Consider the following 26,449-nt stretch of genomic DNA (forward strand, 5'->3'; position numbering starts at 1 on the left):
AGAAATTAATTTAATTTAAATGTATTATTTTAATTAATTTTATTAAAAAAATATTTTAATCAGAAAAAAATATTATTAATGTTATAATTTTAATATTTAAAATTAAAAAGCATATAAATAATTCTTATATTTAATAAAAATATAATCATTTTAATAAAAACACTTAACTAAAATGGTTTTTAAATATAAAATTTTAAAAAACATAAAAAAAAAAAAAAACCTTCTTTCACTGCGCTAAGCTGCGGAAGGAATCTGGCAGCCTCTCCAATTTCATGCACCTCAGCACGTCCAAGCTGTGGAGGTTCGTCACGCTGTGGAAGGAATCTGGCAGCCTCTCCAATTTGTAGCGATCCAAGCTGCGGAGGTTCGTCAAGCTGCCGAAGGAATCTGGCAGCCTCTCCAACTTCTCGCACCAACTCAGGTTCAAGCTGTGGAGGTTCGTCAAGCTGCCGAAGGAATCTGGCAGCCTCTCCAACTTCTCGCACCAACTCAGGTTCAAGCTGTGGAGGTTCGTCAAGCTGCCAAAGGAATCTGGCAACCTCTCCATTTTCTTGCACCCGTTCAGGTCCAAGCTGTGGAGGTTGACGTGCTGTGGAGGTTTGTCTAGCTGTAGAAGGAATCTGGCAGCCTCTCCAACTTCTGGCACAAAGACAAGTCCAAGCTGTGGAGGTTCGTCAAGCTGCCGAAGGAATCTGGCAGCCTCTCCAACCTCTTGCACAAAGACAGGTCCAAGCAGTGGAGGTTCGTCAACCTGCCGAAGGAATCTGGCAGCCTCTTCAACTTCTCGCACCAATGCAGGTCCAAGCTGTGGAGGTTTTTCAACCTGCCGAAGGAATTTGGCAGCATCTCCAAATTCTTGCACCAACGCAGGTCCAAGCTGTGGAGGTTCCTCAACCTGCCGAAGGAATCTGGCAGCCTCCCCAACTTCTTGCACGAACCCAGGTCCAAGCTGTGGAGGTTCCTCAACCTACCGAAGGAATCTGGCAGCCTCTCCAACTTCTCGCACGAACCCAGGTCCAAGCTGTGAAGGTTCCTCAACCTGCCAAAGGAATCTGGCAGCCTCCCCAACTTCTCGCACGAACCCAGGTCCAAGCTGTGGAGGTTCGTCAACCTGCCGAAGGAATCTGGCAGCCTCCCCAAATTCTGGCACGAACCCAAGTCCAAGCTGTGGAGGTTCGTCAAGCTGCCGAAGGAATCTGGCAGCCTCTCCAACTTCTTGCACGAACGCAGGTCCAAGCTTTGGAGGTTCGTCAAGCTGCCAAAGGACTCTGGCAGCCTCTCCAACTTCTCGCACCAATGCAGGTCCAAGCTTTGGAGGTTCGTCAAGCTGCCGAAGGAATCTGGCAGCGTCTCCAATTTCTTGCACCCGTTCAGGTCCAATCTATGGACGCTCCTCAAGCTGCCGAAGGAATCTGGCAGCCTCTCCAATTGAATGCACAAAGACAGGGCCAAGCTGTGGAGGCTCGACAAGCTGCCGAAGGAATCTGGCAGCCTCTTCAATTTCTTGCACCGGTTCAGGTCCAATCTGTGGAGGTTCGTCAAGCTGCCGAAGGAATCTGGCAGCCTCTCCAATTGAATGCACAAAGACAGGTCCAAGCTGTGGAGGTTCCTCAATTTACCAAAAGAGTCTGGTAATTTACCAAGAGAGGAGGAATCAATGACGATCCTTTCCAGGTGCTCCAGCTGCCCTATGGACTTGGGAATGCTGGAGAGGCAGCTCGCATTAATTATCTCTAATTCCTGCAACTGCAAAGGTGCCTGCAAGATCAAGCTTTTAGAATGTAATATCAATAGTTAATGATCAATAGCTAATGACCACACACTCCAAATCAAAAAGTTTAGATTTACCTGCCATTCTCCTTGCCATAATGTTTCCAACACACCCCCCTCCACTGTCAAAACCCTTAAATTGTTAATTGTAATCCACGAAGGTAAGTACTTGTAAGGACAATCACGCCAGGACAGCCATATGAGATTTGGCGAGCGCACCCGCAAAATACGATCCAAAAGATGCCCTTGAGTCTCAACAAGTTGGAAATTCATAACATCAAAACCATGAAAACGATAACGTTTATTGGACAGTGTATTGCGAAGCTTCAATATCACGCTGTTCCCCAACATTTGGTGACTCCACCGTTGGTACCATGCCAAGATTTGTGACCACCGTTGGTACCATGCCAAGATTTGTGACCTCCCCTCCAGTGGTTCGATGCTATGCCCTTGAGCAAGCATTCTGATTCCGCGTGCTTCCATTATAACCTGTTCATGCGGATGCTTGCTATGGTTAAATTTAATTATTTTGAAAATGTATACCGATGGAGAAGTTGAGAACTGTAGACAGATTTCTATGGAAAAAATATAACTATGTTAAAAGTTTGAATGGTTGAGGACTTACAGATGATTGCTGGTGCAGCCAATCATTAATGTTCCCGGTGGGACGCCAAAGACGGCGCGGCAATTCAGTCTCTGCAATCTCTCTTCCCAAATCACGGAGGTGATCATGCATATGTATAACATCCTTATCGTCTACTTTTGCAAGGCACTTGAGCTGTAAATTTTTAAACCCCAACGAGCCTTCCCATCTTGACCCGTTCCATGCTGTTATGGCACTATTTTTGTTTTTTCCTATGAAAAAACAGGCAATATCTAAAAATATCTGTTGTTCCTCGTTGCCAAGTGCATCGTAACTAATTTTTAATTTAATTTTTATCTCATTGGGAAGTTCTAATCGGCGAAGTATGGCCTCCCAATAAGATTTGTCGTTATTTCCAGAGAGAAGTGCCCCAAACACTACTAACGAGAGGGGCAATCCATCACATGCCATTAGAAACTTATATACCAGATCCTCAAATCCCAAGAGTGGATAGGGCTGAGAGAAGGCATATGAGCAAAAGAGCTTTCGCGAATGTTGGTAAGGAAGGCCTGTTAATCTATACATGGATGACTCTTTCACCCCTGACCTCACTAGGACACCTTCATCCCGAGATGTAATCAAAACTAAGCTATCCTTATCTAAGACATTTATTTCCGGTAAAAGGGCATCTACCTGGTTCACATGATCTATGTCATCTAAAATTAAAAATATTTTAGAAGACGAGAGAAGTTCTCTAACCATCTCTGTACCTTGATGAATGTTGTCTATTTGCCGATCAACATCAAACAAACCCTTCAGAAGTTTACTCTGCAACGAATGTAATGAGATTCTTGCATTTTCTCTTACATCTGATAAAAAGTAGGATTTGCTATACTCTGAACTGTTTCGATTGAAAAACTCTTTGGCCAAAGTTGTCTTGCCGACTCCGCCTAAGCCCACTATGCCCACCACCTGAACTTCTCCTGTGTGTTGCTGTGCTAATACTGTTGTTTCAAAATCTTCGATTTTGTCATCTAGACCGGTGGGATTCTTGGCCACATACAACTTTGTCTTTGCGGGCATTAGTTCCACCACACGTTTGACGACCTCATCTAGCAACAGACCCTCGTCGCTGGTCATTCAACGAGAAAACCAAATAAATAAGTAATTGGAACCAAATGCATATGCATTATATGTATACTTTTAATTGAAACCACAGGCAATTTGGTTACCAATTCATACACACGTTATATATATTGTATCCATAGAGAGGGAGTTGGATGTCTTACCCGCTAAACTTGCCATTTAAATCAAAGCCGCTTATGTCTGCCACATCAGAGAGAGCTTTTCTCCATTTTTGAAGAGTGGCAGAGTCATATCGTGGCTTCTTTTCATCAGTTTGAAGGTCGTCCCTTGTCTTCATCTGGAGTTCGTTTAGGGCCTCAGCATACACTCCTTTTTTCTTCTGATCTGTCCACCTGAGGTCAGCAGGGTCGACCTGGAAAAATATAGGAATAATCGGAGCCCCCGACTCCAGCATGAGAGAGAGTTCATCGAGACACCATTGGGAACGGGCATAAGTGGGCGAAAAGATGGCGACATGGACCCGGGCACTTCGGATAGCGCCGAGTATTTGAGAAGGAAAATTGAATCCCACTTTTAATTCCTCCTGGTCTAAAAAGGGTTTGAGTCCACGTTCAAAGAGACGACGGTAGAGTTGAGTAGCGAAGGTCTTCTTGGTGTCGGGGCCACGGTGGTTGATAAACACACCGTAGCTGATGCTGTTGATGGGATCAGCAGCAGAGGAAGAGGAGGCGCCAGAAGCGTCCATCGTAGTTGCAGGAATCAATTTGAATTTCAGAGTGGTTTTTGGGAACCGAGGATGGAGGCGTTGGGTATGTGACTGCCAAATGGTTATAGAAATAGAAATAGAAAGTGGGAAACTCTGAAAGCCGAAGCCACTGAGACGCCAAATGCGAGGGTGGAAATAAATTCAAGAGCCTACCAGAAAATGTGGAGAGGATCGTAAGGGGAGAAAATTTGGGAGTGCGGAGATGTATAGTTCTTCGTTCTGCCAGATGCTTGCACCACCACCGCATGTAGCAGGGAAAAAAATAGAATATTTTAACTTTAACACAGCAGTGGTAGGCGCACACATGAACCGCGTGGAATTTCATGTCTTGTGCGTGGGATCCACACGGTTGATGGTTTACAGAGAATCTTTCTCTCTTGCGCGTGGGGTCCACACGGTTAATGGTTTACAACGAATATTTCTCTATTTGCGTGTGGGGTCCACGACTCCAAGAATTAACTTTGGCCATACTCTCTTTCCGTGAGGTCCACGATGGTTTAACTTTTATGTTTTCTTGAATAACTTTTGACTTTCCTCTCTTTGCGTGTGGGTCCACAATGGTTTAACTTTCGTGTTTCTTTGGAAGAGTGAATTTTCACATGACTTTATTGGATGTAATGGAACTTTGAAATTTCTAGAGGTGTATGGCATGATCGAGATGTATGCATCCTGCCACAAAAAATACGATACTCTGCATGCAAGAAAAGTTGAACCTCATAAAATGGCCAGTGTAAAGTAGACAAGGCATTGATGTTCCACTAACTGAGGTCAGTTTCTCCCCATTTATCTTTTTTTTATGTGTTCAAACCTGCAAAACGATCACCTACCGACACGTGTAATGGACCAAACCAGCATTAAGTGATATCGTCGTTGCCATTCAAGAGCCTTGTATTATAGTAAAAGATCATGGAAATTCCAGTGAGATTGTGATAAAATCATACATGAATTTTTGTATATTCAGTAATAGATATTAAATTTAAGGGTTTTGGGTACTTTAATTTGTATATTTAGTTTATAGTTATTAAATTTTAAGATTTTGGGTGTCTTAAAGATTTTTGATGGTGTTGAATCAATTTTTATCATCAAAAATATAATTCCAACGTTGCTATGGCTAGAAAAACATAATTCAAACGTTGTTACTACGACTAGATTTGTTCACAAGTTTTGGCCAAATTCCAGCCACTTTTTGCCTATATTATTTGCATGGGGCATATGGAAAGTTTGTAACAAATTCCTTTTTTAATAGCCTCCAGTTAATCTATCTTGTATCTTGCCCTAGATTCTCGCATTTTTCAAATATTTATTTCAACCTCCAAATCACTAATGGATCTTCTCCTTTTGATATCTTCCAAGCCCACATTCATGTAATGTTTTCTTCTTTAATGGTGCTTCTTAGGCTGACATTTGTGGAGGGGGTGCTATAATATTTTCCCCAGGCAATAAGTCCTTCAAGATATAGTTGAATATTAGATCAGGACCTATTGTAGTGGCTGCAACATCCTCCAAAATTTTGGTATGCATCCATATTTCGGAGCCTTCCTTGGTTTTTCCACTGATGGTTGCAAACACTCAAGCTCATTCCATGAGCTCTTGTAGAGTCTTTACACCCTTTTTTTGTTCGACCAACAATCATCTTTTGGCATGTTGATTTCTTTTTCATGCTTGCGGTCTTGTTCTGGAAATTTTTAAGTTCTGTCATTGTGTGCATGAGTTCTCGTCGCTCTGTGAACATCATTAGTACTCACACACAAAGTTGCAAGCACTGTCGCGCAAGTGTCATCACGGTCGTTCGAATGTTCATTTCAAGTGTAGCACCTACTTCTCTTAACCTTAAGACAATCTCAATGAGCATGATTGTCTTGTTGGTTTGTGGTGTCTTCTCCTCGAGTCATGCTAAGTGTCTGATCACAATGTCATGTCTACACAGATTCACTTGCTTTCAACACTTAGCCATTTTCATGAAAATCTTCTCGACCAGAGAACCTCCTTTAGCTAGACCCCAACTGAGATGCACTACATAGTTTCAGCCCTCAGTGACCCTACTCAATCTCCTAGAACTACACAAAAGTTATCCCTAACCCCGATATAATCTGCACTTCCCGCAATATTATTTATCAAACCTCCCTCTGGACTACCGAAAATCTGAACAACACTGTGACCTGGCTTGCATTGTTCTCCAAAACTGTGTACACATGCCTAACTGCCTGCCCTGCACTGCCTATAGAAACTGTGCAGTCATGTTGAGTTAGGCCTTTGCTACCTTGCTATTAACTATCCCCAGAAAGTGTGCAAGCCTTTGTGGTAGACCCTTCTGTTGGCTTACTCTTCTCTACTCCTGAAAACTACGTAGTCCTTACTAGTACACCCTCTGCTTCCCTACTCTACATTTTTTACAGAAACTATGCAATCATAATGGGAAGGTCCCTACTGCCTATACCACATTGCCCCTCAAAACAACACAGTTGTGACCAACAACTTCTCACAGCCCGATCATGCCTTGCTCTAGAAAACTGCACAAAATTGTTTGTCAGTGCCCTCTCCTACCACATTCCATCTTCCTCTCAGAAACTACTAAGATTTCCAGCTGGAGCCCAAATGGCTTGCTTAGTCCTCATCCTGAAAATTGCGCAGAAATTTTGAGCAGTTCCCCCTGACACCTTGCCTTGTCTTCCACCCAAGAACTACGAAGTTCTGCCTAGCTAGGTTCCACCTTACAGTTGTCATTGTTGTCCCTGATTGTGCAATTCCACCTCCCAGTGACCTCTATGCAGTTTTTCCAGACAATACTCTAGAGCCCCTCATCCTAGCCTAAGTTGTCCTCTGTGTAGTTTCAGTGTCTTGTCCTCCCTCCCAATCACCAAAAGAGAAAACAATGCATCATGCTAGACTAGAAGATTCTAGGATTTTATGTCATCCTGTCATGAATGCATTGGAGGAACAAGTATATTGATAGAACATGGCACGACGACAAACAGGATGAAGAAGGATCGCATGCTAGAAGACTTGTTCACAGTTGAACGGATGTACAAAGCACATCAAGCAACAAGAGAAAGGCATACATGCACTAAACCATTAAACAAAGACCAAGACCATCGAATACCCCACAACACTTTGCCATGAGGAGGTGAAGACATAAAACACCAAGAGAAAATCCATCACTCAACATCACAACTACTTGACATGGAAATCACAGTTAGCGAGTACATGTTAGCAGTGTCATGTTGATTTGTGTCATGAGTTGTCATGACCACATCACTACTATGGGTCATACTTGTTGTAATTAAATGTAATGTAAAGTGAAATTCCAATGGACGCACAAATGAAGTTGAAGAATCATGTCAGTTGAAAAGTCATAGGAATTTGAATGGTTATGAAGGAAGTCTCAGAGTCACAAGGGTCAAGCATCACCCTTGGCTGTATATATCACCTCATAGTATGAGAAAAGTAATTTTCACCTTGGCTCCTCCCACATAGCCTTGAGAGTTTGTAGTCTATTCTTTGAGGAGCGAGAAGTAGCTCCAATGTCCCACTACTAGGACTAATGATGTATGGTGTATAGATGTTCCTTGGAAATTTTTCTTAATTCATAAGCATGTTTAGGCCATCACATTTTCATGTATGTTTTGTATCTGTTTGTAAGAATATTCTTTAAACATTTGTAATGCATGTTGGTTTAACTTGTACTAATATAGTTGACCTATTTCGGCTATTTTAGTGCATATATTGTTGAAGATGTGTTGCATTGGTTTCTATTATTGTCTCACCCGTGTGGACTACTGCATTGGACACTAGACAAATTCATCTTGTTCACTTGTTATAATGACTATCACATCTGTGTGGACTACTCTGCCAGATGTTGTATGTGTTTTTACTTATACATTGGTTTTAACGACTACTGCATCCACTGTGGACTACTCCGCTGGATGTTGGGTAGATCCTTGTTGTTTCGTATGTGTCTCTCCCTGGGTTGTACTACTACCTCTCATCTAGAGGCTCACTTTTAACCTCTCCCTTTACAATGATATAACCTGGACAAAAGTTACACTACGCACTCACTAGACACACCTACCTCGCTTTTTTAAGACACAAGAATAACACTCTCATGTGCTAAAAAATGAGAGCTAAAGCAAACCTTTAAGATAATGGCAACCGGGACATCATATCGGATGGGACTTCTACACCAAACGGTGCGAGGTCTAGTTTCGAATTCATACTGAGGAGATCTCATGAATGTTGGTGATTCTAGCACCGTCAACATTTATCACGCCAGAAGGCGGGCTACCAGTAGTTTATGGTTGAATGTCCTCTCAACCCCACTCATCCATCATCTGTTCAAGACAACAACACTTACTCCCTCTCCCCCATGCACAACTCTGAAGTTGGTCAATCCTCACCTCTCAGACTCAAACAAGAAATATTGTATTAGCATATTTTCTATGTCCGTACCATCACCTCTCAATTTTCTAAAGCACTCAGACTAATTCCAGGAGTACAGCTATTCCATATGAACCTAAGAAGCTAAAGACTACTCCCACAAGAGTGGTAGTATCATATGTAGAAGAAGAAATATTCGCCACTCTTGAAGGGCTGGCAGAAGTTGTTGTGAACAAAGAGGAACCCTCAATCTTCCAACAGGGAGAAAAATACAATCTCTTGCTCTTGGGCTCAGGTTATAGAATAGGAGGCAGAGGTGGAGACAAACGAACAGACTCAAAAGCGGAACCCTCAGATTATGAAGAAGAAGAGGAGGATGAAAAGAAGACAAAATGGCTAACCAAAATCTTGAATGGATGACTCAGGCTCCATTGGCACTCCTGGGTGTCTTCCACATGATGCCAAGGCACACAGAGAAGTTGTTAACAAAGTATGACCCTGACAAGGCAGTGAACGAGGAAGACCACTTAGACACGTTCTACCTACATCTGCAGACACTTGAGGTATGTTATGATGACATTGCATGTAGATTGTTTCCATGTACCTTTAATGGCAGAGTAGTTATATGGTATCAGAGCCTTCTTGTGAACTCCATTTAGAACTGGGGGATGTTCAAATGAATTTTCCTTGAGAATTTTATTGATGACAAAACCCCCGCCATGTTTCTCAAGGAGTTGGGTAGTCTTAAGATGGAGTTGAAAGAAAAAGTTAAATATTTCAACCAAAGGTGTACCCGTATCCTAAAAAAGTTCACTGTTGACACTAAACATCATGACTCCATCACTATTGACTACTACACGTCCATACTACTGACCAATATTGCATAGTTCATCAAGCAAATCGCGATCTATGAAACCAACACTTCCTAAAAATTACCAAGAGGAAATTCCTGTGGATATATACCTGAGCACTATTGAAGTCATTGTAGATGATGAATTGATGAAATAATCCAAAGACACAGGCAAGAAGTCTCAAATTGCTATGATTAAGGAAAAGGAAAAGGAAGCAAGTGAAATTGAGAACCTTACGTGTCTCATCAAGTCCTTGACAACCAAAGTGTCTGACCTTAAGCAAAAAATGATAGAGACAGTTGTGAGAAGCAGGCCTCCCAAATTTGCGCAAAAGAGGAATGGGACATCAGGCTAGCCACTTGGCTAAATCTATGCAGAGCTCTTACATTGTGTTCCACTTGGACCAAATTGTGACATATCACTTTTGCACAGTCCATGAAGACTGGCATTTAGAAAAAAAAACTTGTCCAAAATGGAAAAGAGTGATGAGAACCATAGCTACAAGGTTGATTGGTTAATTTAAATCCAGTGAGAAGATTCAGCCTGAGGACAAAGATGAAGAAGAATATGCTGCGTTGATGAAGCTCCAAGTGTTGGGCAGGCGATTAACATGTATTAGTGCGAACACACTGCCCAGAAGACAACCATCGAGAAGGAGCCTCCAAAGAAAAATACTTGATACAACTTGAGAATTCAAGGGGCCCCCATTGTGTTTGAGATACCGAAAGAAAAAATCAGACAAATTCTCAAAGAAATTGATCCTCTAGTCTCCTCAACACAAAAAACACAAAGCAAGTCCAGGAAGATAGCTATAGCGAAAGGTACACCTGTGAGCAGTAAAGATCAAAACACTCTGCCAGATAGTACGAACACAAGTCTACCCCCAAAAATCTTGGTGAGTCTCCTCGCTTTGGATTACAATATTGTTGAAGACATGAAGAAGACCCATGTGAACATATCTCTGTACAATCTAACTAGGATCACGGGTCAGCGGGACATTATTTTGCGCGCAGTTGAGAAAACCTCCACATATAGTGTTGCCTCTTCCAACAAGGGACCAAGTAAGTCTTCTGACCCACTCACATCCATACTCAAAACACTCCATATGGAGGAAGCGAAGTCACTCTACCCACCATTTTTTCTCTCATTTGAAATATTCAACTTTAATGTTCACAATTGTTTGCTTGACTCTGGTGTGTCAATCAATGTCATGCCACTCTCCATTGCTAATTAGATCAATGCATAATGGAGCAATACAACTGTGAATATCATCCAACTTGATCGAACATGTGTACCAACTATTGGTGAACTCTGAGATGTGATCATCTAGCTATCATGTGATGGATGAGTTCATCAGTGCATCAACATTGTGATTGTGGACATTCCGAAAGCATATGGACTATTGGTGAGTAGAGACTAGTCCAACAAGTTGCAAGGATACTTTTCCACAGACTGGTCGCACTTATGGCTTCCGCACAAGGGCAGAAGCAACCAAATCTAGGTGTTGTCAGAGAGATACATGAAACACAATGTGACTCCCTTGAATGGTGAAAATGAACCGTTGGCTTTCTCAGAACTCATGTTCGGTAATTGCTTTTTGGAAACACAATTGGGGTATTATCTTGCACATCAAGCCCCCACCCCACCAGACACACAGTTGGGTCTCCTTCTTTTCCCAACTGGAAGAAATTAATCATGTACAATACATTGTAAGAATAGTAGCAGTAGTAGTAGTACTAGTGCAACAAGCGGTCCTTGCACAAATGAGATGTGGACCTTGTTTTTTGACGTATCAAAGATGCGAGATGGCTGTGGAGTCAGGTGTGTCTTGATAGACCTGATGCAAAGGAAACATTTAGTCTCAATCCACTTGGAGTTCGAGTGCATGAACAACACTGTTAAATACGAAGCACTTGTTTTGAGCTTACACAAAGCCATCAGCCTGAACATTGTTGTGCTAAAAGTGGTAGGTGACTCAGAGATCGTGGTACGATAGGTATGTAACACTATACATTGTTTTTCACCCCATCTTAAAATTTATCAACAAGAGGTATGGTGACTCATCTCAAAATTCCAAGCTTTTAATATTATTTATGTACTAAGAATGTGTAATGCAGTTGTAGATGCCTTGGTTAACACTGTTGTTGGGAAAAGTATCCAATACGGAATGACCCTATCCCACTCTAAGGGTGATAGTACCTCAGCAACAACCGAAGCAAAGCTATCTAAGATTTCTTCTTTATGAAAGTAAAATAGGGGAGAAAGAGATCCACTAACCGATGTCTTTCGCTAATGATTGATCCAATATTCTCTGCTTGCTGCTTGCTCCTAGCTCCTTGCTCTTTCACTGGCCCAGCTACACAAAGATCCTGCAAAAGGGAAAGAGAGGGAAACTACAAGAAGCATACATTCATAATTGATTCAAGGATTAGAATAAATCAAATAAACAAGTATAACAATACACCATTGAGACGCATGCATATAGAAGAACCTCAAATGCTTTATTAATGGAAGAAGTAAAGTTCGGAAAGTGTTACAACCATAAGAGGCCCAATCCAACAACACCTCCCAGCAGAAAGAAATATCCTCTTCAGCTCCTTCAAAGCAAATCACCCAATAGTTCTATACTCAAACCAACAACACTTCCTTACATTCACAAGATTCTAGCCTCCTTAGACCTCATGAGAGAGCTCTATATATAGGATTTTTGGAGAAAGGATGAGTTAGCTTGAGGCTGGCATGAAGCTGACTAGTGTCCTCTCTCACTTCAGTTATTCTTCAGTTCTTGAGTCCACTTGGAGGTTCTTGCTTCCACTTGGAGATCCAGACCCTCTTACTCATCACCAGTCGAATTCCTTGATCCAAGTGTCATTTTGGAAACTTCCTGAGCATTGACACCTTGAGGAATGACTGTGCCACTTGTCCAAGTACGCTCAGCGCAGGTGGCCTTCTTTGCAGTTGACATTCAGCACAGGTACAGAGTGGAGCACTTGACATTCAGCGCAGATGCTCAGTGGAGCAGTTGACATGATCCAGAATTTGCTTGTTTCTGAGTGTTTTCAGGTGGAGAACTGATATTCAGTGCTGTGGTTTGCTGACCTTGTTCCTCTAGGGGTAGGAACAACATGTTTAGGGACTTTGGATCCCTTAGATTATGGACATTTCATGCTTCATGCTGTAAGGCACAAAAATGTCTATAACAGTTTCCCCCTAAAGTATGAGGTCGTTTATCGGGTGAAATGCTTTATCAGGAGGATCCGAAGTTCATTCAATCGCTGAGAGGTGACCTGTAATAAGATACAATACAATACATTATTTTTCATTCTGCTTTCATGATCTAGCTAAGGCGGGCATTCCCATGCTCAGCTTTATAAATTCATTTTGGTACATAGAACAGACAATCGTCTGATGGTAGACTGATAATTCTCTGCTGAAATTATCATCCTTTGAGTAGGATGATCATCTGCTGTAATGATGTACATGTCAAATGTATTTATATTTCCTGAATATATATCACAACCCGGATGGATGAAACTAGATTCGGGGTCTTCAAACTCGTTCGATCTTCACTCTAAGTACAAGTCGATCCATGTGAGAATTGCGCTGAAGTCGAACATGGAAAGACATCGCTTGATTACCGGTCAATGACGTAAACCGTTAACAAGCGCGAGAGGAATCACCGATAATGATAATGACCCTCAAGGTACTGCAGTACAATTCACGTGGTGTGAATAAAGGACTTGGCGTCGAACACCACGTAAAATCTTTCGGTCGAAGGTCATTGATGTATACTTGTCGCCGGAAGTGAGAAACTTGCCATTGAGGCATGCAAGCTTCAAAGTACTGGGGGTTTTGTTCCTAGATCAACTCCTTGGATAATGAGATGAAGTCGACAAGAAGCGATCCGTCAAAGGAGGGCCTTAATGAATCCCACATCAGTGACATGGAACGGAGCTAATGATTTTAGTGGAGGTGAATAAAATCTGTGACATATGATTCAGGGTGGCGGTCATGAATGGATGAAGGATAATGTATGGCAGTGGATGGGACACGGTTGACTCTTTCTGAACAACATCTCTTGAACATATAACAACACTGATGCGATGGATCGGTAGCATTACCCCAAATTTGGATGGTTTGGCGAGACCATGGTGATGAGACCGGTGAATGAAACAACCCAACCCGATGTGGTACGGAGGAAAAGTGTCATGTTCAAGAGCGACTTGCTACCATTAAAGCTTTGAGGTTCTCCCAATTTTGCCCCAGTCATTTTTGACCAGTACCTCTTTATTTTTGTCAAGCTTGAGGAGGATAACATATGCTTGTTCTATAACCTGCCCTTCGAGCAAGCCCATCGCTATATTTTAACGAGCCTAGCGATAGGGAAACTCGTTCTCGTCTAAAGACAAGTTTGTCGCTATTTAATCATTTTAACGAGTCTAACGATAAGGAAAACTCGGTCCTTTTCATTTTTAGAGAGTCTAAAAAGGTACAGAAAGCTAACTCCAAAATTCCTTTTTCGTCATCTAATCCCTTAAGTCCGAAAAAGTATAAAACAATACAGAAGGGATGAGTTTTCGGTACTTTTAACGAGCCGAACAAAACAAGCGCTTGATCTTTTTGTGAAATAATCCCTCAGGTCCAAAAGAGATTAAAATCTAGAGGAGGGATAGCTCTTCCGGTCACTTTAACGAGCTGGAAGGCCACAACTCAACAAACTTTTCATATTTTACGAGTCAGATGAAAAGAGCTTAAAGAAGACTCGTCTTTTGAGGAACGAGTGATAAACAGGGATAGCAACTGATTCCAGGTACAGGTTGGAATTTTCCAATCACGACAATGTCACAAGGATGGCTAGGTGAAATCACTCTTCGCAGCTGTTTCTCAAAAGAGGTAAACACTCAAATGGAGGTGAATGATCGGCCAAATGAAAAGTGGAGGTGACGGTGCAAACACGACCAGGGCTTTTATGGCTGATGAATTTACGATCACAATGGTTATTTACCGGTTCATTTTTTCTGAATGAGCTTGAACTCTAAGGGAAAGCCTGCTCACAATCTTATGTTTATTTTTTAACGAGCATGAACTATGTGCTAAAACTGCTCGGATCTTGCGTTTATTTTTTAACGAGCATGAACTATGTGCTAAAACTACTCGAATCTTGCGTTTATTTTTTAACGAGCATGAACTATGTGCTAAAACTGCTCGATTATACCAGTCATAAGATAAGAATGTCTCCTGTGAGATAGCTATTTTTTATGGAGCTTTATCTCACGAAGCTATGCTCCTCATCCTTTCTTTATGCAAGTTCGGAAACGACTAATCCTAAAAACAGATAAATAACCGCTCTTAGCTTGCACTCCAAAAGGTTTGCATGCCCCCAGGTATAAAATACAATTTCAAGGCTGCCCCTCCTCTCCCCCACCTCTGCTTTTCTTTGGGTGTTCACAGCTACTTGTCGTCTTGCCAGTCTAATGTTAACGATACTTGTCTTCTCGTTACTTTTAAGGGGTCTTACGCGGTACTTGTCTTCCCGTCAACCCAACTTTTAACAGATCTTTTGCAAGATCGCAAGAGAACAGCTACTTGCAACAAGAGAACATCTACTTACGACAAGAGAAGAACACTACTCAAAGACAAAACATTTGTGTTATTGAGGGAGGCTTGCCTCTTTTTGGTTACCCAAAGATTGTTTTGTTAACTTCTTCAAACGAAAACATTTCCTCGGCACTGTCTACCGAAATAGACAAGGGTGAATGACTCTTGTCAAACACGTAACTTTGACAAAAGAATCCTGTTCCAGAACAACCCCTCTTCCTCTATGGACGGGGTACGGACTAGTCATATTCTTTCGCGGAAATTCTACCTTATACCCAGGGTTTTTTCTGCCCGAAGCAGACCAGGATGCATGCCCCCTGGGTTCCAGTCCTATCTTTCTGAATCACTCGCACTCATCGGGAAGGAGGACTGGGGGTGGAGACATTTCTTGATTGAATATACCATTCAGGGTTGGTATTTGACTATTTGCGATGCGTGATCCCGGAAATGAAAGTTGGTCTACGAGTTTGACCACCCTTCCTTCGTATGGAAAACACATTACTCTAAAGAGTGAGGAGACTATTGCTCCCATGCAATATATATAGTCTCGTCCAAGGAGTAGGTTATAATCCAAGGGTCCTTGAACGACCATCACATTCATTTGAACGGTCTTCCCTTTCAATGTAACAGGCACATTGGGGAGGATCCCTAATGGTCGACTGGTTCCTTTATCAAAACCTGAGAGATTTCTTATCTCAGGCAAAAGCGCCGGGGAACCCAGTGCTTTCCAAGCAATAGAGGAAAGGATACTCACAGATGCCCCTTCATCAATGATAGTGCCAGCCATTACCATTCTGTAGATTTGGACAATGATTCTGAATGGTATACTGGCTGGCAACCGGGGTCTGCCTAGTTGATTCCAATCAAAGGATACAACCAGGTTGCTTGGTGGTGGGACCGAATATACGGCTGGATATGACCCTGACGATGTTCCTTCCTGCGATAAAGGAATGGGCGCATTGCCCTGATGCTCATCAGAGTCTGTGTTGATGAAAAGAATCTGGATGGTGTCATCCTTATTCTCTTCAGTGAGGGTGTCATTTGAAGATGAGTCTTCAGTGACGGTGTCATTTGAAGATGAAACTTCTGAAGGGAGAACCGGGTCAACTGCCGTTTCGACCTTTGGACTTTCGTCCGGTCTGGATTCAGTAGGTTCATTTTCAGTGACTGATGCTTCAGCCGACCACTTGAGCGGGCCAGCTGTATTCTCAACCAACGAAGGACTTGGCACGAGTTTTTTGTATCCAGGAGGAAGTCTCAACGGTGAAACCGGACGATCTTCCAAAACTCTATTCGCTTCGTCTAAGAAGGGACAACAGTGGATGGCGTGATCGCCTTCACACAGTCTGCAAGGAGATCTTACTCCCCCTCTTTGTCTTGAACCTTCACTTTCGCTGGTTGACGGTAAGCATTCAACATGGCTATCAGAGGTTGATGCTCCCGAATTGTGCAAATGAGGGGACCAGTCCCTTAGTATCCGGGGAATACAGGGACAATCTCTATGGAAGTGGTCTCCTCTACATATGACACATGGCGATTTAGGCCCGGTCTGTGCTGTGTGTGGATTTTTGTCAGATGTCTTTTGCTTGCCCCCAGTCGCCTTAGGCTCCTTCTTCTTCTTCTCTCTCTTCTTCTTCTCCTTCTTCTCCATGGGAGCTTGGCTTTTGCCAGCTCTACCTTGCGAAGACGAGGGATTGGAGGAAGAGTTATAGGAAGTAGAAGGCTGGTGGGCAGCTCTAAACTGATCTAACTGTTGACTCGACTATTCAGGAACCATGGTGTTCTGAACTACATTGGTTGAGAATAGCCAAATTGGCAGGCCAATTGTCAGTCCTGGAAGCGACAATGTGGCCATGTGGGGCGCACCAACTTCTCCCCAAGAGGAGAAAGGACTAGGATTTCCATCATGGGGAATTCCTTGGTTGGGGTGTTCCATGTTCTCAACCTACAGATCAACGCAGGAATAGGAGGTGATTATGTTCCGTTTAAAATAAATTTTATAACGACGCTTTAGACACAACTTGCTTTTTCACTTTTTAAGAGTCGAGAAAAAGCTAAAGATGACTCTAGTCTCCTTCGATGTTTTAACGAGCCCGAAGTGACAAATGCTCGGATGGACTTTTTCAGTTATAGAGTTTGAAAAAGGCCAAAAGAAACTGCTCTGGAGATCTAGGCAGAGGGTGTGCCAAACCTTTCGCGAAACCACAGAATACGTTTTACGGTACGGGTGGTCGATCTTCGTGAATGCTGTGTTCACTACATCGCGATCAGTAGGGCGGCCGACACGGCTTCCTAAGGATAAAGGCTTTGTTCCTATAGGGGTCTCCCAATATATACGCGACGGTACGTGGGAGCACAAGTCCGTATTGATACTTATCGCTTCACCGTGGAGGAATCACCCAACCACTCAATGCTAAGATATCACGTTTAACGATGCCGGAACACGTCTCTAGCTTAGACCTCTATGTGTTTGCGTTATGTTCCAAAGCGTTGTTATGTAAATTCAATTCATTTTAAGTTGATCTTGTCTAGCAGTTTGCCTTTATGGATCACCACGAGATGTATAATACAACTTCCTAAATGCAGTCTAAGATGATAAGCAAGCTTTTCAATCTTTCAACTTTGAAAATCTTAACTACTGAGGGAAAAGAAAGACATCATCTTTTCACACAGATCATAGAGCACACACTAATGCACTTTTCCCTAAATCAACATGCAAGCTGTCAAAATGCACATGCACAATGCAGGTATTTCTTTTCTCCTTCTTAATGTTGGTGTATTACAAAAAGAAAGCTGTTGTATAATTTTGAATTCAATTTCAAGGGAAAGCAAACAAGCTTGTCCAAAATCAAAAGACACCTTAAGATTTACTTGTTTCAACACTAGAAATACATAAATTCAAACCATATGACGAAAGAAAAAGCTCAATCAGCTATGAACAACAAACAAACTGACTCTTAAGATCAATACGACACTTATCACAGGTCTAGATCTAAGAGGCCACAACAAGACTAGTTCACTTTTCGTTATGGGAAACTGCAAATGATGTAAGAAATACACAAAGAACAATCACAGTTTCTTTATACAACCGAGGCGGAATAGTGGCAAGGAAAGTTGGTTTCATATAGGTACATTGACTGGCAACAGGCTGCAAAAACAAGGATGAAAACAGGGCAATAAATAGCAGGGAACCCCAGTAGCACAAGGCAAGACTGGTTCAGCGTAGGTAGTACACTGTCAGTTTGACATTCAGCATAGGTAGCCCCTTCGGGAACTGCGCTGAAATGCAGACTGCCTTCATAGTGCCTGCAATGAAGAGAGAAACTTGCGTTTCTCTTGGTTTCCGGGTCACAGATTGCTCAAAAATTCATAGTTTTTGGCCAAATCAGAAGCTATCAGTCAAGTACACACTAAAGGGTAATTAGGAGGATGAAAAGCTATCACTAAGAGCTGTTCATAGTCCTTGTGGATCAGCTCTTCAAATCATAAACATGCCCAGAAACTGAGCTAGAGTAGCTGCCCTCTACTTTGCATTTGAAAGATCCAAATGCAGTTTGATTCGGTACTCCCTGTGTTTATGAAATGAATAGCAAAAGCACAAACAACCAACAAGATACGATCCCCAGCGGAGTCGCCAATTTTTTGTTGGGAAAAGTATCCAATACGGAATGACCCTATCCCACTCTAAGGGTGATAGTACCTCAGCAACAACCGAAACAAAGCTATCTAAGATTTCTTCTTTATGAAATAAAATAGGGGAGAAAGAGATCCACTAACCGATGTCTTTCGCTAATGATTGATCCAATCTTCTCTCCTTGCTGCTTGCTCCCAACTCCTTGCTCTTTCACTGGCCCAGCTACACAAAGATCCTACAAAAGGGCAAGAGAGGGAAACTACAAGAAGCATACATTCATAATTGATTCAAGGATTAGAATAAATCAAATACACAAGTATAACAATACACCATTGAGACACATGCATATAGAAGAACCTCAAATGCTTTATTAATGGAAGAAGTAAAGTTTGGAAAGTGTTACAACCATAAGAGGCCCAATCCAGCAACACCTCCCAGCAGAAAGAAATCTCCTCTTCACCTCCTTCAAAGAAAATCACCCAATAGTTCTATACTCAAACCAACAGCACTTCCTTACATTCACAAGATTCCAGCCTCCTTAGACCTCATGAGAGAGCTCTATATATAGGAGTTTTGGAGAAAGGATGAGTTAGCTTGAGGCTGGCATGAAGCTGACTAGTGTCCTCTCTCACTTCAGTTATTCTTCAGTTCTTGAGTCCACTTGGAGGTTCTTGCTTCCACTTGGAGATCCAGACCCTCTTACTCATCACCAGTCGAATTCCTTGATCCAAGTGTCATTTTGGAAACTTCCTGAGCATTGACACCTTGAGGAATGACTGTGCCACTTGTCCAAGTACGCTCAGCGCAGGTGGCCTTCTTTGCAGTTGACATTCAACGCAGGTACAGAGTGGAGCACTTGACATTCAGCGCAAATGCTCAGTGGAGCAGTTGACATGATCCAGAATTTGCTTGTTTCTGAGTGTTTTTCAGGTGGAGAACTGATATTCAGTGCTGTGGTTTGCTGACCTTGTTCCTCTAGGGGTAGGAACAACATGTTTAGGGACTTTGGATCCCTTAGATTATGGACATTTCATGCTTCATGCTGTAAGGCACAAAAATGTCTATAACAAACACAACTGCTAGAATTTGAAATTTTGTATAAGCCATATGTCCTGTTAGCCCTAAGGTGCAGTGTTGACTTTTTGAAAATTAAAGGAGAGGCTTGGGTTGCTTTGCTATTCTTAAAGGGGTCTCACATGGGCCATTATTCCCTTCCTCCTCTTACCCTACTCACATTCTACCCTTCCTATTTCCTAAGTTAACCTCCATACCCGGACAAAAACCCCCTTTTGGCCTTAGCCCCAAACGTGAAAGCCAAAAGCACCCATAAAACCTTACCCATATGTCTTACGCGCTTATAACACATTCCCTGAAGACACCTCATCATCTCATTGCATCTCCGCCGTTGATCTTGTCCCTTCAATCCAACGGCCCATATTCCTTCCGATAAAGGCAACCTACCTGATCATTCTCCACTGTCAGATCAACCCCACCAGATCTAACGGTCAGCGCCCATATCACGCAGACAACAAGAGGAAAAGGTACCCGCGTGATGAGGGTGGTTTTCCTTTCTCCTCCGCCGCTACATGTCATCCACTGGATGGCATCACGCGAGTTCTAACACTTACCACTTACTACCCGATGCCCACCCAATAAAATATGTTTCCACTTAAACCAAACCGCCCCGCATGTTACCGTCGGTGCATCTTCGCCTCCCGATAGTGTCCGATCTACCTACCCGAAGGTATAACGGCCCGGACAAGTCTCGGTCCCACCATGACTGCTAGCCTCCACAAAGTGATCTAATGGCAGAAGTGTCCTCAGACACGTAATTTTATTAATCAGAAAAAAAAACAATTACATAATTGATTTGCAAGAGCTTACACCCGAATAACCAAACACTCTTGCAATGAGCTATTTATAAGCTCCATGTCCTAACTACCTCTAATTATGGATCACTTATTAAATAACAAGTGTACATTTACAATAAATGCTATTCAAACCAACTAGCTAACTAATCTCCTATAATAGAGCCTAAGATACGACACATTTGGAGAGTCATATCTAGTTACAACAATATGCTAATTCTAAAAGTCTCCATTAAATAATTAAACATTCTAGAATAATAATTATTAATTTAATATCTTAAATTAATAATTATTTTATTCTAATTTTATAACCTATCATAAAATTTGTATTTTTGGATCATCTAACATTCCCCCCTATGATCCAAAGATACATTACAACAGATACCAAGTTCATCCCTGAACTTAGTAAATTTTATTCTGCCAAGCGGTTTTGTGAAAATGTCAGAGATCTGATCTTCGGAAGAACAATAAACTGGTTTGAGGACATCTTTGGCAATGAGAGACCTGATATGATGATACTTGGTGTCCACATGCTTTGTCTTTGAATGAAAAACTGGGTTCTTGGCAAGTTTGATGGCTGACTGGCTGTCAATGAACAATGATGTAGCTTCTCCCTGAGAAATGCCCAAGTCCTGCAAAATTCGGCGCAACCAAACAATTTCACATGCTGCTTCCCATGCTGAAATGTACTCTGCTTCTGCTGAAGAAGTGGCCACTGTAGCTTGTTTTTTACAACTCCAAGATACTGCTGCTGACCCCATATTCATTAAATAACCTGATGCTGATGCTCGATCATCAATACTCCCAGCAAAGTCGGCATCAGAATATCCACCAAGTACAAAAATTTTAGTCTTTGTGTAAAGAAGACCAAAATCTTTTGTTCCTTGGATATATCGAAGAACTCTTTTGGCTGCATTCCAGTGGCTATCTCGTGGTTCCTGCATAAAACGTGAAAGAATACTGACTGCATAAGATAGATCAGGATGAGTATTTTTCAAATAAATCAAGCTGCCAATCAACTGTCTGTAAGTTGTACTGTCCACCTTTCCCCCCCTTCAAATTTTGAAAGTTTCAAGTTTTGCTCCATGGGGGTGAGAATGGGCTTGCAATCTTGCATGCCAAATCGCTGAAGAACCTCTGCGGCATACTTACTCTGAGAAATGAAAATATGATGTGGACATTGGAATACTTCAACTCCAAGATAGTAGTGAAGTAATCCCAAATCTGTCATCTTAAAACCTGCATGTAACTCCTTTTTTACCTGTGCAATATGATCATCATGATTGCCAGTGATGATCAAATCATCTACATACATAACAAGAATTACCATATATTTGCCTTGTTGTCGCACATACATGTATCATCAGATTCACTTCGTTGAAAACCAACTTTCTTAAGGTAATCATCCATCTTTGCATACCAGGCTCGGGGAGCTTGTTTTAACCCATATAAAGCCTTGATCAATTTGCAGACTTTATGTTCTTGTCCTTCCACTTCAAAACCTGGTGGTTGGGTCATATACACGTCCTCCTGTAAATCCCCGTTGAGAAAATCACTTTTCACATCCATTTGATGAACTTTTCATATCCATTTGATGAACTTTCCAAAATACGATACCCTTTCTTCTCATCAGAATAGCCAATCATTGTGCATTTTAAACTTCTTGAGTCAAGCTTAGTTCGTTTTTCTTTCGGAACTAAGGCATAACACACTGACCCAAAAACTCTAAGATGTTTAACTCGAGGTTTGAAACCAAACCAAGCTTCATAAGGTGTGATTCCGTCTAAAGAAGCAGTTGGAGATCTATTTCTTAAGTAGACAACTGTATGTATTGCTTCCGCCCAATATGTTGGACTTAACCTCTTGGATGTTAACATGGATCTCGCCATTCCTAACAAAGTGTGATTCATTCTTTCGACTACTCCATTTTGCTGTGGAGTGTAAACATTAGTGAGATTTCATCTTATGCCATTTTCACTGCAATAAGTTTTGAATTCATTTGAAGTGAATTCTCCCCCATTATCCGTCCTGAGAGTACCTATCTTTTCTTTGACTTCATTTTCAACAAGTTGGCGAAAAATTTTAAACTTATCAAATGCTTCTGACTTGTTCTTCAAGAAGTAAACCCAAGTCATTCTGCTGAAATCATCAACGAATAGTAAGAAATACTTGCAACCACCAAATGAGGTTTGTAGTGGACCACAAACATCACTGTGAATTAGTTGAAGCCGCCTGTTTGCTCGCCATGAACTTGTTGGAAGACTTTCTCGATTTTGTTTCCCATAAATGCAGGCTTCACATTTTGCATTTTCCCTTTTGAATGTGGGAAGTCCTTTAACCATTCCTTGTTTCTGCAATTGAGAAAGACTCTCAAAATTCAAATGTCCATATCTTACATGCCATAGTCTGATAGGTGAAATACCTGTAGTCACTTCCCCTACAAAATCAGAATGCCTAGGAATAACTGTCCCTTTCATCCGTAACAGTTTTCCATCTTCATAACCTGTCATAACTGTTTTCAAGTTTTGTTTCACTGAATTAATCTTCACGAAACCATCTTCCATAATTACCTGATGTCTTGCTTGTCGAATCGTGACTAAAGAGAGCAAATTTTTCTTGAAACTAGGTACATACCATACATTGGAAATCAATTTTTCTCCAATGTCAGGGAGAAAAACTTTTACGACTCCTTTTCCATAAGGAGTATGTTTTGTATCATCAGCAAGAAAAATTGAATTAAGTTGGCATTCTTGAAAATTCCAGAAAAAATCACGTCGACAAGTCATGTGCTGGGTTGCCCCGGAATCCAAGATCCAGGCATCTTCATAGTCACTTCTAAGATGATATGAAATTTGTGATGCTGGTGAGGAAGTAAAAACATATTCTGAGTTATCTTCATCTTGATCATTTGCAAATTGTGTTGAATGCTGCTAAAACTTGGGAATTTTATCAAGTGAAGTTCGACAATCTTCAGCATAATGGCCAACTTTGTTACATCTTCGACATAAAATTTGACTTAAGTCTCTTCCTCTTCCTGAAGATTGTCCTCTGCCTCGGCTTTGACTTCTATTTGGAGATTGTCCTCGACCTTGATTATTGTAGCCTTGTCCTTGAAAATTTCCTCTTCCTTGGTTATTTCCTCTACCTTGAAAATTATTTCTTCCTCCTCTGTTAAAGTTGTTTCCTCTGTTTTGGCTTTGACCTCGATTATATGTTGCTTGATTCTGATTCCCTCTACCTCTTCCTCGAGAACTATCTGCTGATGACTTACTTGTGCTGGCTTCTGTGAGAAAAACATCTTCACCAACTTTCTTCTTCTTCCCAAAAGTTTTATCATGTTGACTTAACATTTCACAAAGTTCATCAAACTTTAGTTTTTCTAATTTCCCTGTTACTTGTAAAGTCTCTAAAAAATGCGTATAGGAAGAAGGAAGCCCAGGAATTACAATTGTGACCATAAAGCTATCATCAATTGCGGGAAAACCAGCATTAATAATCTCCTGCTTAATATTCTTAAGTCTAGAGAGATATTCAAGAATATCACCATCTTCAGTTAATTTTTGTTGCAACAATTTTAACTGTAGATCAACCTTCTTTGATTCAGGTTGAGTATCAAAGAGGTCTTTAAAAGTTTTCAAGGCAGTCCATGCATCTGTGGCATTTTCTATATGTACATACATTTCATCATTTACCGAAGATTTAATAAGAGCTAAGGCCTTAGCATTCTTGATTTCCCATTTTGCCAGTGTATCTGCATCTGTGGGTTTATTCGGCTTTACATCTCCATCACATATTCCTTGCCATAATTCATTGTAAATGAGTGTGCTTTCAATAAGACGATGCCATGTTTTATAAGATTTGGTGCCTTCAAGTTTGTCGGAATCAGAAAATAAGTTAATCAACTTAGACATTTTTAGCGATGATGAGACGCACCAAGAAGCAGAACAGAAAGGACAAGATAGTCAACACAACATACCACGCAAAAAAAACGATCTATCGGGGCTTGGCCTTGACCCTCGAATAGTCATCAAAACAGGAGAATATTGACTGAGCTTTGCACTTGGCTCTAGTCAATTTCTCAAATTTTTATAGGGCAACTTTCAAAATTTGACTTTTTATAATGGTGCTTTTGCACAATCTGGTAAAAAAAAAAATTACCCCCCCTCAAAGTAAAAATACTTTGAGTTACAATGTGATGATCCCAATTACACAAATTACCCAACACACCTTATCTCTCCAATTTACAAATTACAAATAAAACTCCTTATTGCTCCAAAAATTACAAATTGCTATTGCACCTTATTTCTCCACTAAAATACAAAATTTCAAAATATAATGACACCTTATCACTCCATTAAAAAAACAAAACTCCACTTATCACTTCATTAACAAGAAATTCCCAAAATTACAAAGTGATCAAACCTCTTTAAAATACAATATGCATCAAATTACCCCACACGCAAAAAAAACTTTATGATCAAGCTGGCAAGTGGCAGGCTTCACTTTAGCTTTACGCTGGCAGGCTTCATTGATTGGCAAACTAGCAACGCTGCTGGGACTGGCTGAGGCTGCAGTGGATGATGCATCGCTGCGTGTCCATTGCTTCAAAAATGAGGAAATGTCTACAGCAGAGTTGTCAGGAGGAGCACGCATCCATTATATATTTCAGTTGATTTTTGTCAAGAGCTTAGAGGAGGTTGAACCGTGTGAGGATTTGACTGATGATGATATTCGAATGGCAATTCAAAATGCCACTGGCCCGAGAAATGCTTTGTTTGTACCTGAGGTTCCCTTTGAAGTTCCAAAAAATGATTGCAAGTGAAATCCTTCCATAATCAACACCCCTCAAACCACTACTCTAAATTGCCTCAGATTTAATTGGACGCTGCGTGATAGCCGCCGCAAATAATGCACGTAGAGCAAGGCCCTACACACTTTATCCTATTCTAATATAGGAGATAAGGCCAATCAATAACCCGGCTACTCCTAGCTTCGAACCATTAATCTATGATTCAATTCACAATTTTAACGCCACAGAAAGCTCAGAATGGCCGCATGCTCTTCAACACACTGTTGCCACATCTTCCACACCTCTGGCGGATTGAATCAGAAGGGGAGAACAATTACGGTTGTTAATAGTCATGTTGGGATCCGGAAATCCTAAGATCTGGCATTTCTCTCATCGGCCTTCTCTGTGTGAAACCAGTGCAATTTAAACACAAAAAAATTTAAACTACAGATATCACCTCTTCACATTCGAATTTGGCATGTGTTAGGAGTGTTCGCCCCATTATCAAAATAAAGCTACCATAATATTACCGTTTTGGATCAATATTGAAAGCAGTAAAAAATGTTACGAGTCCGTTAATTGGGAAGAACGCCAATGCAAACAATAAAGACCTTACTCAAGAATCAAAACGGCTATCGTCAAATACCCATGGCTCACGTTCAAAAAGCTCACGACCGTTCAGCTGTACTCGGCCTGCTTCTATATCCTCTGCGCGTTTCCTAGCAGCTTCTGCTGCTTTGGTAGCTGCTAGTGCATCCTTCCGTTGCTTCCAAAGGAGAAATTCTGCGTGGGAGATAGGGATGAGACTTTGGTCATGAGTTCCATTCCCTTCCGCACCTTTTTACTTCCTCCTCAAATAAACTACTGGAATCTCTTCCTCAAATCAACTGCAGCATTACTGGGGCTCTGATACCACAATAATGGCAGAAGTGTCCTCAGACACATAATTTTATTAATCAGAAAAAAAACAATTACATAATTGATTTGCAAGAGCTTACACCCGAACAGCCAAACACTCTTGCAATGAGCTATTTATAAGCTCCATGTCCTAACTACCTCTAATTATGGATCACTTATTAAATAACAAGTGTCCATTTACAATAAATGCTATTCAAACCAACTAGCTAACT

The 26,449-nt window shown here is 41.4% G+C and overlaps 1 protein-coding gene across 1 annotated transcript; it reads right to left on the reverse strand.

Moving 5' to 3' along the window:
- Window positions 1-479: 479 nt before the first annotated feature.
- Window positions 480-4,423, reverse strand: LOC149200840 (disease resistance protein Roq1-like). The gene is made up of 5 exons (XM_089402803.1): window positions 3,643-4,423; window positions 2,396-3,485; window positions 2,192-2,259; window positions 1,849-2,128; window positions 480-1,758 (listed from the first exon to the last, which is right to left on the reverse strand). Exons 1-5 carry the CDS (start codon window positions 4,182-4,184, stop codon window positions 604-606), a joined length of 3,135 nt encoding a protein of 1,044 aa, XP_089258929.1. The 5' UTR covers window positions 4,185-4,423; the 3' UTR covers window positions 480-603.
- Window positions 4,424-26,449: the final 22,026 nt, after the last annotated feature.

The sequence above is a fragment of the Pinus tabuliformis genome, chromosome 2_1 (genome assembly GCF_031772625.1).
Source record: "Pinus tabuliformis cultivar Carrire ecotype Pingquan chromosome 2_1, CPIR1, whole genome shotgun sequence".
Classification (NCBI taxonomy): Eukaryota; Viridiplantae; Streptophyta; class Pinopsida; order Pinales; family Pinaceae; genus Pinus; species Pinus tabuliformis.

What these genes read in the sequence shown, in the direction of transcription:
- LOC149200840 (XM_089402803.1), bottom strand. Translation starts at nt 4,184, where the DNA reads ATGGACGCTTCTGGCGCCTCCTCTTCCTCTGCTGCTGATCCCATCAAC. An exon ending in ATCGAACCACTGGAGGGGAG is followed by an intron (nt 2,129 to 2,191) that starts GTCACAAATCTT and finishes CCAACGGTGGAG; the next exon opens with TCACCAAATGTTGGGGAACA. An exon ending in TATGGCAAGGAGAATGGCAG is followed by an intron (nt 1,759 to 1,848) that starts GTAAATCTAAAC and finishes TTGATCTTGCAG; the next exon opens with GCACCTTTGCAGTTGCAGGA.